At 35.2% G+C, this 11960-nt stretch overlaps 1 protein-coding gene across 1 annotated transcript; it reads right to left on the bottom strand.

The window, feature by feature from the left end:
* Window positions 1-739: 739 nt before the first annotated feature.
* phb2a (prohibitin 2a) lies at window positions 740-11802 on the bottom strand. Its single transcript, XM_016440259.1, has 10 exons — window positions 11680-11802; window positions 10836-10965; window positions 10597-10681; window positions 9055-9134; window positions 8741-8925; window positions 5758-5887; window positions 3324-3427; window positions 2628-2705; window positions 1574-1650; window positions 740-1223 (listed from the first exon to the last, which is right to left on the bottom strand). The coding sequence occupies exons 1-10, from the start codon at window positions 11785-11787 to the stop codon at window positions 1205-1207; spliced, it is 996 nt and encodes a 331-aa protein (XP_016295745.1). The 5' UTR covers window positions 11788-11802; the 3' UTR covers window positions 740-1204.
* Window positions 11803-11960: the final 158 nt, after the last annotated feature.

Genomic DNA, 11960 nt, shown 5'->3' with positions numbered 1-11960 from the left:
ACCGCATGTTGCTGTCTGTTACTTGGAATCCAATTTATAGGTTTCTCTTTAAACATTCCTGAGTAACCTCAAAAATCCCCAATTTGAAAAAACAAAACAAAAAGTCTGAGACTACTGAAAATCTGAATCTGAGATTTTTGTGTCATTTAAAATGGAAGGTTTTATGATTTTTAGTAAATAGATTTTAGTAGATTTTTAAAGTAAATATTTTATTACATTCCAAATACTAATTCATCCTGAAAATTCACTTATTTTATATATATATATATATATATATATAGAAATTAATACTTTTATTTAGCAAGAATGCTTTAAATTGATCAAAAGTGATGATAAAGACATTTATAATGTTAAAAAGATTTATATTTCAGATAAATGCTGTTCTTCTGAACTTTCTATTCATCAAAGAAACCTGAAAAATTCTACCCAGCCGTTTTCAAAAATTTTTTTTTTTTTGCAGCAAATCGGAATATTAGAATGATTTCTGAAAGACCATGTGCCTGGAGTATTGATGCTAAAAAGTTGTTCTGCTTTGAAATCACAGGAATAAATTACATTTTAAAGTATATTCAAATAGAAAACTGTTATTTTAAATAGTAAAAATATTTTTGAATTTTTTATTTTTTTTTGCTGTACTTTGGATCAAATAAATGCAGGCTTGGTGAGCAGAAGAGACTTTTTAAAAAAAAATTTTTTATGGTTCAAAAACATTTCCAAAAAAATAAATATCCCCCACAAATAGTCTTAAACACATTATTTAATCAAAATGTCTGCAAGTACATTAGCATCTGTCAGCAAACACTTCATAAAGTTGAAATTTATAGAGAACATTGAATGGTTATAGTAATACTAATAATAAAAATAAAAAAAAACCTTGGGGCAAAATTGACATATGAACAAGTGACCATTTATTGTTTGCAGTGTATTTTGTGATCACCATTAGTATTTAAAGTTGCCTGATACCAAAACTCCAATTCTTGAGCTGAATGTGCTAGAAAATAATCCTGAATGACTGTGTATAAACAGGTATACATGTACAGATGAACCTGTAAGGCTGCCTGACCCATGTCTCATCTGAGCCCCAGCAGAACTGTACTGTGAGAGGCTCTGCTCACAGTCCCGTTTAGGAAAGGGGCATTAATATAGTGGCTCAGCAAACACTGCTTACATATGGAATGCATATGTTCTTCATGGATGATGCTCCTCATTTCCCCAGTGACAGGCTGACAGAGACAGAGAAGACAAATGCAGAGATTACCGCTGAGGGAACTATGCTAACATATGGGCATTAATACACTTAAGACTAAGTAACAGAGCTTTGGACAAAACACGCATATGTGTTTAGTCTATTCAGTAGTTACGTTTAAGAAGAGAAAAAAAAATAATGTGAGGATGGTATTAGACTCTGTTAGGTCAAGTTGTCCTGCTCAGATCAGAGAACAACATACTTCATTAGAAGATTTTCCTCTTTTTAACTACAGCTGGGAATTTTTTAGTTAGTTTTGAAGATCACAGATGAGGAAGGGAGATGTAATGCTTAGAATTATGTGAGGATCATTGGTTAGGATCTTACTTGTCAAAGGAGCTGTCCTGGAGGTTCAAAACGAGGCTGTCTGCGCTCAGGTACACCTTGTTCTGAGAAGCTGCCACCTGGTGATAAGATATACATAGATTACGAGACAAGGACATTATTATTATTTTTATTTAAATACCATACTAATAAATAATACATATTATATAACATATATAATATACTAAATACTATACACTGTATTATATTCTATATAATAATACATACTTTTATACAAATACTGTAGAAACGGTTAGTTTAGTATGTAAATTGTGCAGAGTATGCCTGGAATACTCTACTACCATAACTGAAATAACCTACTAGGTTAGCTTAATTTGATCTAATGTGATGAAATTAATCTCTGTTTTGACTCATTATTTGATTGGACTTTCAAAAGTGAATACATTTTCAAATTTATTCTCAAGGTAATAAATCTTGCAACTAGATGCATTTATGTGATTATGTAGCATAATATTTTTTGAAACCATATTATATGATGTCTATTCTTCACTTACGATGTTTAGTATGCAGGACTCAGTGTACATACTGTGCAATAATAAGTCATGTTTTGCTCTTGTAAGCTACAGAACTGACAGGAAAGCACCACATGATTAAGTCTCTTATGCTCACCAAGGCTACATCTATTTGCTTAAAAATACAATAAAAACAGTACTATTATGAAATATTATTACATTAAATATGTGACGGAAAAGCAGAATTTTCAACAACCATTACTCCAGTCTAATATTCTGATCTGGTGCTCAAGAAACATTTCTTACTATTATCAACGTTCAAAACAGTTGTGCTGCTTAATATTTTTGTGGAAACTGATATTATTCATCTTTGATGAATAAACAAATGCTGTTCTTTTGAACTTTCTAAAGTGAAAATTTATATTACATTATAAATATTTTAGTCTCGTTTTTGATTCATTTAATGCATCCTTGCTGAATAAAAATATTAATTTTAATAATTGTAATACTTCATACGTACCAGAAATATTTAACTGGTAGTGTATCAGCATCTGTTAACATGAGTCAACCATTCTTTGTCTTACCGTTTTGGCAATATTTTGGGCTGCTCTGATACGTCTGAGTTTTAGGTAGCCAGGGTTCTTCGTAACAGCTTGACCCAACTGGAGTGCACAAACAAACAAACACAAAAGCAAATTACTCTGTACCCTTGGTTGTTTACCGTCAGCAGACAGCCATTGACCTGCGGCCCGTTTTAGAAACAGAATTGCATCATATCAGCAGGAAAGAATCCAACTGCAAAGTCATATCTGAAAGTGTAAATGCTGAAACATGACAAATTGAAAGAACAACTGAGAAATGTCCATAACGCACAAACAAAAAAGAGAGAACAAATGCTTTCAAATGTGTTTTGGTTGCTAATAGCTTGTTGAGAATGAGGGGGCAACAGTTCAAAATAGCCTAGATGTATGACTGCAACAACTGACTGCGGCTTAATTAGCACAGAAGCAGTATTCATTAATTATATCTGAAAATTACAGTCATTTACCACTCACAGATCTAGAACATAATAACAGGGAATAATAATTATATGAAACGAGGTGCTTGTAGCTGAAAATAGTGCATTTGGGACCCGGCCCTCCAGGACCGAGTTTGGGCACCCCTGTTTTAGAGTAACCACGGAACCCCCTTATAGTTTGAATAAAACATTGTTGAGACATTGTTTCAGTGATCGTCAATATGTGTGCTGAAGTGGAGTGGAGAAAGCAGCAACAGTATACCATTTTAGCAGCCTCAGCTTCACCCTCAGCCTGTATAATCTTCTGTCTCTGGTCCTGTTTGGCCTTCTCTACATAGAACTGAGCCCTTTGGGCCTCCTGCTGGGCTATACGTCAACAAGAGAGACAGGTTATTTAAAAGAAGAAGGTCTCACACACAGATATTCTCCTTTTTCAACATGACATTTCATACAGTTTTGTGCAAGTTGTATACTGTTGTTTGGTCAATAGGGAATACTGATGATATAAAACGAAGTCATAGAATGACCAGAGTGCCGTTTAGTGCAGAGCATTAGGATAAGCAAAGCTCTTTCTGAGAAATACTCTTTAATGCTTTTAAGGATGCTTCTAAGACATTACAGTCTATGCCATAAGCTGATAATTATTTTTATTTTTTATATATTATAACCAAAAATGTTGCTGATTTTTCTACAGCTGCAACTCTCACATAGTGAAATTTCACAAAGGCAAATAAAAAAATGAAATAGAAAAAAGCATATTGCTTAAATTTGAAACACAGACCTTGACAATATTTACTACTTTTAATATTTAATTTTTTTTCAGCAATATCCACTACTATTCAAAAGGTTGAGGTCAGTTTTGTTTTTTTACATAAAACTGATCAAAAGTGACTTTTGCATTGTTACAAAAATTCTATTTCCTAATATATTTATCCAATGTAAACATGTCATATTATTGGTAGGGCAGAATTACATGATGTGTCGGTTAATTCATCTAATTAATTGCAAAATAAATTTGACTGTGAAAATACACCCAAAAGATTATTTAAAGCTATTTTTGTGTTAAATGAGAAAGTATTAAGTAGACATTACAAATAGTAGCTTTAGAAACAAATATTTTATTTGATTCAACAATTTATTACACATAAACGTTTAGGCTACAACAGCCTAACATAAACTATGGAACATGAAAGAAGATAATTTGAGAAATATCTCAGGGTTTTTTTTCTGTTCATGCAATGGAAGTCATTGGTAACCAAAACAGCTTTGTTACCAACAGTCTTCAAAATACCTTCTTTTATGTTCCACAAAAGGAAGTAAGTCATTCAGGTTTGAGTAAATGATGACATAATTAAAATTCGATTCGTTCAAATGGCTGATTCATTCAGGAATTCAGTAAACGGGTCTCTTTATGAATGGGCTTTTGAATCATTGATTTACACGATTAGTTCAAACCACGGATTCATTCTGAAACTAAACACCGCTGTGTTGCTCACAGACGCACAACAGTTCTGCTGTGGCTTTATAGGTAATATTTTTGTTGCCAAAACTGAGTAAAAACAGTATATTGTTTAAAGGGGTCATATGATGCGATTTCAGTTTTTCCTTTCTCTTTGGAGTGTTACAAGCTCTTGGTGCATAAAGAAGATCTGTAAAGTTGCAAAGACTAAAGTCTCAAATCCAAAGAGATATTCTTTATAAAAGTTAAGAGTCAACCACGCCTACCTAAAACGGCTCGTTCTAACACGCCCCCACATGTCTACGTCACGATGTGGGAAGATTTGCATAACGCCGCCTAAATGTTCACTCAAAGAACGAAGGCGTAACTTTTATTCTCGCTGTAGTAGTTACTGCCGCCGCCGCCATGTCGTGAAGGAGCTGTGTTTCGTTGTGAAAGCGAAACTACTTTTTTTGGCCTTCCAAAAGAGGACACGACTAGAAATCAGTGGTTAAGCTGTATTTACAACAAATATTCAGATGTGTCCAGCGCATTTTCTGGAGGACTGTTTCCTGATCCTAGGAGAGTAGACTACAATGCCGGCTGTTCTGACTCAAAGACTGTAAGTACGTTTTTTATATTTAAAGAGTTTTTATATTTTTTATATTTAAAGCAAGTTTTTTGGGCAGTGTAGAGTAGGATGCAACGCGTAAAAAGACAGTATAAAGGCCCGTTCACACCAATCACGATAACTATAAAGATAACGATATTAACGTCCACACCAGCGAACGATAACTTCTGTTTATTCTAAGCACACATGCGTCTGTACACAAAATAATGTTCTTTTTAGCAGCATCATATGACCCCTTTAAAATATAACAATATTAACTTCTTATTTGCTGAACTGTAAATATCGCTTATCATATGAGACAAAAACTCATACAGGAGCATTTTTGCACCAATATCTTGAATTTTAGGGCATAATTGCATTTATGAAGTTGTTGCCCTGCATCATATTTGTCAACAGTCAACTGTATGAAATGTAAGATGACATACAGGTCTGGGGGTGGGCCCAGTGCGTTATTTTTTCATAACTAATTAATTAGCACGTTAAACTGACAGCCCGGTGACTAGGTACAATGTAATTTTGGTTAGATTAGGATGCTTTGTTTAGGCTATTTTAGGGTACGCAATATATATTACCATTATCAAGAGTGCATAAAAGGGTGCATAGATTACATATTTTGGTACTACTAACCGACTTGTTTGGCCTCCACAGCAGCGGTGTACTCTTTGCTGAAGCTGAGCTCTGTGATGGCCACGTCATCCAGGATGATGTTAAAGTCTTTAGCTCTCTCGATTAGATCTCGCCTAATGAGTAGTGACACCTGCACACCAAAATAAAACAACACATAAATAACAGCTAGGCTGATTTTCTCAGTAACTGATCAACTTATTTAAACCATCAACAGACATGCAGATACAATGAGGTCTAAAAGTGAAAGTGCTTACATTTAGAGCTGTTCTTATTTAATACAAAGTTTTTCACATAAATGAATATATGAATGTCCTAGTATTTGCCATGTCCTCCTTCTGCTTTACTGACAGTAACATTTGAACTGACATGAACTCCACAAGTTTGTGTAAAACTCATGTTACCCAACTCAAACTCATGTTGATATGATAATGTAATACAACTGTAATACATTTTGGTCACAAGTCTAAATTTCTAGACTTGACCAAACAAGCAGACACTTTAATATGAAATATTTCATGTAGTGTGTCTCAGCTCTTGTATCAGATGAGAGTGTGTGAAATAACAGCCCGTTTTCTTAAACAGCTCTGTAACTAAATAAAGGCAGAGCTTCTTATCCTCCACAAAGAGGTTAATAATTTCTTTCTCACACCAGGATCAGACCTGAGAATCTGTTGAAAGTGTTAAAGTCAAAGGTCAGGGGCAGAAAGTGAATGTATGGGTTAGGAGTGAATCTTATAAGATGTTATAATAGAATCTGCATTAAGATAAATACCTGATAATATCGATCCTATTCTTTTGGGAATATCTTTTCTATAAGCATGTCATTCCAATTCACGTGTATGGCTGACTTTTTTTCAGTTCAAAACAAACAAACCAAAAAAAGTAATTTTGAATGTGTTCGCATTTTTCCATGTAAGCAAATGGGGACTGAGCTTAGGAAGCACCAAAAAAAATTACATTTAGTCATTTAGCAGACGCTTTTATCCAAAGCGACTTACAGATGAGGACAACAGAAGCAAGCAAAATCAACAAAAGAGCAATGATATGCAAGTGCTATAACAAGTCTCAGTTAGCTTAATGCAGTACACGTAGCAAGGTTTTTTTTTTTAATTATATAATAAATAAAAAGAAAACAGATAGAATAGAAAAAGAATAGAGCAAGCTAGTGTTAGAGGCCTTTTTTGCTTTTGTTAATTGTATATTAAATAAAAAGAAAAAAATAGATAGAATACAAAAACATTAGAGAAGCTAGTGTTAGTTTTTTTTTTTTTTTTAAAGAAAACAAGCAGTAAATGAATAGAGTGGAAGTCTAAAAAGGGCAAGGATTTTTTAAATAAAGAATAGAATTAGAATAGAGAGTGCTAGAGTTAGAGGGTCAAAAAAAGATGGAAGAGATGTGTTTTTAGCCAATTCTTGAAGATGGCTAAGGACTCAGCTGCTTGGACTGAGTTGGGCAGGTCATTCCACCAGGAGGGAACATTTAATTTAAAAGTCCGTGAAAGTGATTTTGTGCCTCTTTGGGATGGCACAATAAAGCAATGTTGACTTGCAGAACGCAAGCTTCTAGAGGGCACATAACTCTGAAGTAATGAATTTAGGTAAAGGGGTGCAGAGCCAGTGGTGGTTTTGTAGGCAAACATTAATGCCTTGAATTTTATGCAAGCAGCTATTGGTAGCCAGTGCAAATTGATAAACAGAAGTGTGACATGCATTCTTTTCGGCTCGTTAAAAATTTATCTTGCTGCCGCATTTTGGATTAATTGTAGAGGTTTGATAGAAGTGTCTGGAAGACCTGCCAAGAGAGCATTGCAATAGTCCAGCCTGGATAGAACAAGAGCTTGAGCAAGGAGTTGTGAAGCATGTTCCGAAAGAAAGGACCTGATCTTCTAGATGTTGAATAAAGCAAATCTGTAGGACCGGACAGTTTTAGCAATGTGGTCTGAGAACGTCAGCTTATCATCAATCATAACTCCAAGGTTTCTTGCTGTTTTTGAAGGAGTTATGGTTGATGTGCCTAACTGGATGGTGAAATTGTGATGAAACGCAGTTCTGTCTTGGCAAGGTTGAGTTGAAGGTGATTTCCTTCATCCAGCAAGAAATGTCTGTTAGACAAGCTGAGATGTGTACAGCTATTGTCGGATCATCAGGATGGAATGAGAGGTAGAGTTGAGTGTCATCAGCATAGCAGTGATATGAAAAGCCATGTTTCTGAATGACAGAACCTAGTGATGCCATGTAGACAGAGAAGAGAAGTGGTCCAAGAACTGATTAATTAATGAATGACCCCAAAAAAGCACCACTGCTGAACCGGATTGAGACGAAGGAGGAAATCAACTAATGATACACAATATTCATCAATAGGCTAACTGTTCAAATTCTTCTAAAACAACACAGTTTTGAAACAACTACATGTCTATGATAACTGTAAAAAATGACTGTAAAAACAATGATTTAAACAACAAGTTCAAATAATACAGTTTTGACAAAAATGTATTGACCAAGTTTTATAAAATGATAAACCTCATATTTCTCACATTTTTAGGAAAGTGATGGCTGAATGAAAATGCAGAAATACAGCAGTTACCCATGTACAAAAATCAGCCCAGGGGCTAGTTACATAAACTTAGCCACCATGTTAAGAACTAGTTTGACCAACTAGCAGTTGCCAAAGGGTAATAATCAGTCTTAATTTTCCAATACAAATAAGACCAATCTACCTTTTCATAACTGAATTAAAAAAGTTATGACCAGTCTTGAAGAAAAAAAAAATAGATGACTAACTTTTTAAGACTAGTCTAAACAGTTTATGCAACCGGCCCCTGGTTTGTTAAGATGAACAGCCAAATTAGAGTGATCTCTCTCACGGATGGGCTCCACCACTGATTCAACATGCGCAATTAGCCAAAAAAGCCAACAGTCACAGAACAAAAAAAAAAAACGTTGCTGAAACATGACTGTTGACTTGGTAGTCTTCATACCGTACCTGGGCTCTCTGTGTGATCAGTTGGGAGGCATTGAACTTAGCCACCACGCTCTTAAGCACCTCATTGACGATAGAAGGAAGCACACGTTCATCGTAGTCTTTTCCCAGCTGCTGGTACATGATCGGCAATTGGGAGGCAATGGGTCGAGACAGCACACGAAGACCTATGTTTACCATCTGAAGATCTGTGATGGACAGAGTCACATGAACTCTTTTAACTGGCACAGGTTATGTTGCCTAGTAACATCATTTGGAACTTTATCAAGCCAATGTTTAGCATTTATTGCATTTATGAGTATCTGGTTCAAGGTCACCTTTGCTTCCAGTGAGGGATGAAATCTTCCTGGGCCTGGCTCGAATATCATAGATGATAGGGTACTGGAACCACGGTATCCTAAATGTAAGACAGACATACTGTAACTTTCTGCAGCATTTGCTCCCTCTCATGTTCTTCTGATCCCATATTATTCTTTCTTGTGTAAAGCATAAATTGAGAAGTTTAGGCAGAATGTCTAATTGATTAAGTCTGCCAAGCTCCAAAAAAAAGGAATTTTAAGGAATAGTTGTGTGTTGTGGATTATTGATGGCACCATCAAAATGAGATGGCATACAAACTCATCTACATCTTGGATGAGCAAATTTCCTTTTTTGGGTAAACTGCTATAAACTTTTGGTTAAGTAGTACATAAGCAGGGCTCGAATTGAGCATCCACTTTGGATTATTAATGTTGTGTATTATGTAAAACTTATGCACATGAAATGTTAAAATTCTCTACTTATGATAATTTATGAACTAAACAATGGCGATTGGCCAATCAGACCTCGGTACTGTAACAAGCTGTGCACAAGCTGAAGCAAGTTTTCATCATTTTTTGCGCAAAATGGTTCAAGCGCCTTTGAAGTTCTTTAAAAAAAGACAACAGAAGGCATGATTTTTCCTTGATTAAAATTTAAAGACATCCCATGACATAATGTTATTGTGCTGTATGTGTGACTGTGAGGGACTGAAAGACAATAGGAGAGCTGACAATACCCAACTTTTAAAAAAAAAAAAAGCCTTGAGAGTCCAAAAGCATTCACTGTGTGATGAAGCCTATTAGAATGTAGTTAGAATGCCCTTATAACTCCAGCAATGAAACAAAAAAATACCCATGTATGAGTTTTTATGTTTTTATATTCATTGCACAAGCAATGTACTTTTCTGAATATCAGCACATGTGCACTAGCACAAATGTGCTATTCATTTTATACAACAGTGCATTCCATGAATCTGTTTTTGAAAGTATAGGGTGAGCCAGTTATTCAACGGTCCATTCAGATGGACTTGTTTCATTTCTAACTGAAACCGCCGTTTTGAACGAATCGCTTGATTTGAATCATTCAATAAATAATTTATGAAAACAGGGACTTGCTGCCACCTACTGGCGGTTTTATTGTCATCTTTATTTATCAATGACAGGCCTAAACCAGCCAAGGTGCCAGTATAAAAACACATTCAGCAAAATATACTTTAATTATTAATACTGACCAAAATTCATCCATTCAGGCCCCAGAAGGAAAAAAGCTTATAAATAATAGTTAATGCAATAAGGCTAATTTTTCCATTAATGAACCTTTTCATAAAAATAAGACAATTGTATTCATTGTGTAAAATTAGCTTCAGAACCCACACCATCCCCCTGAATTTTTTTTTTTTTACAATTCGACCACTGTATATAAGTATATATAAAAGTAGTTAAAGTCTTCAAGAATGTTATACGATAATATTTCATAATTTTTCACTTTGTTTTGTGTACTACTTTTACTATTATAATGAAAGATCGTGGCTCTAATGACAAACCCTGCGTTTAATGTACCTGAAGTGCAATCCTTCTGCAAGCACAGTGTCCATCTGCATTCCTCCAATTCTGCTGAAGACAATTGCTCTCTGGCCACCCTCCACTACATACACAGCAAAACACAATTAGTTATTAAACTTCCAATAAACCATGAATATTCTCCTTTTGAATTCTACACAAGTAAGAAACTTGTATGGGTTTAGAACACATGTGTGAGTAAATAGCCCATCTTAAACAAAATTCAGCATGTGTTTTACCTGTGTATGTGGCTTCTTTGACCCCGTAGGCAAGAGCTCCAGCTCCGATGAGCAGCTTCACACCCAGGCCAACCCCTCGCGGGCCAGACCCCATCCTGCCAACAACCTGCCTCAGCTGCTGCAAAAAACCCTGAGACAGACAGACAGATACAAAGTCAGACTTTTTGAATACATCTTAAAATAACAATGTAAATTATATAAATTATGTTGTCTGATATCTAGACAGCACATCTCATATTCTACATGCCTGATCCTCCTACTAATACATGGGCATAGTGTTTATAAAGACAAACAATGAACAGGCAATGACATAGAGGTGAGAACTGTGTACATGTATACTTTAAAGCTGATCTCAAGACAGATTTTTAGAGTAGCCTACAAAAATACATGATAATAGATACATTTCTTTAAAAATGTTATTAGTAATTTTTGTGCAAGATGTCAGTAGTTTGCTAAAGACTGCCGTGAATAAATGAATCAATTCAAGTGTGCCAAAATGACCTTGTCTAGGACAGATGAGGGGCAACTTTAAAACACGTATATAACTTCACATCACTGACACAAATTGTAATTTTGAAACTATGAATGAGCTATATCACAATAATCGTATTTTAATGACAATCACATACATAAAGTTATACAAGGTTACATCATAGTGGCACAACTGGACCTTGCAAAGCTAGCACACAACTAGCATAGCTTTCTTTAAAACATAAATAGACACATACAATTAAATGCAAACTACTAGACGCTAGTTATTTAAAATGCAGTTATTATCCTCAAACAAAATGTTTCTACACATTTCTAAGGCTTTCTTTAGATTTTAAAATATTAATTAACTTACTCCGGGATCTTTACTCGCCATGCTGTCCTGCTCTCCGCTGTACGTCACCTGACCTATGACAGTCCGAGCACGTGGTGCTGCAAGTCCTGGGTTACCCCGTGGCACCATGGGAGTTGTAGTCTTCTGGAGAAGCTGTAGTGCAGCAGCGAAATGAACGTGATGAACGTGATTAAACCGCAAACATTTTTTAAACATGTTTTCATTATAGCCCTGTGAAGAAGCTTGTGTGTGTGTGTGTGTGTGTGTGTGTGTGTGTGTGTGTGTGTGTGTGTGTGTGTGTT

The sequence above is a fragment of the Sinocyclocheilus anshuiensis genome, unplaced genomic scaffold (assembly GCF_001515605.1).
Source record: "Sinocyclocheilus anshuiensis isolate Anshui unplaced genomic scaffold, SAMN03320099.WGS_v1.1 scaffold327, whole genome shotgun sequence".
Taxonomy (NCBI): domain Eukaryota; kingdom Metazoa; phylum Chordata; class Actinopteri; order Cypriniformes; family Cyprinidae; genus Sinocyclocheilus; species Sinocyclocheilus anshuiensis.
Note: the sequence above shows the minus strand (reverse complement) of the source record. Positions and strands in the feature narration are given on the sequence as shown.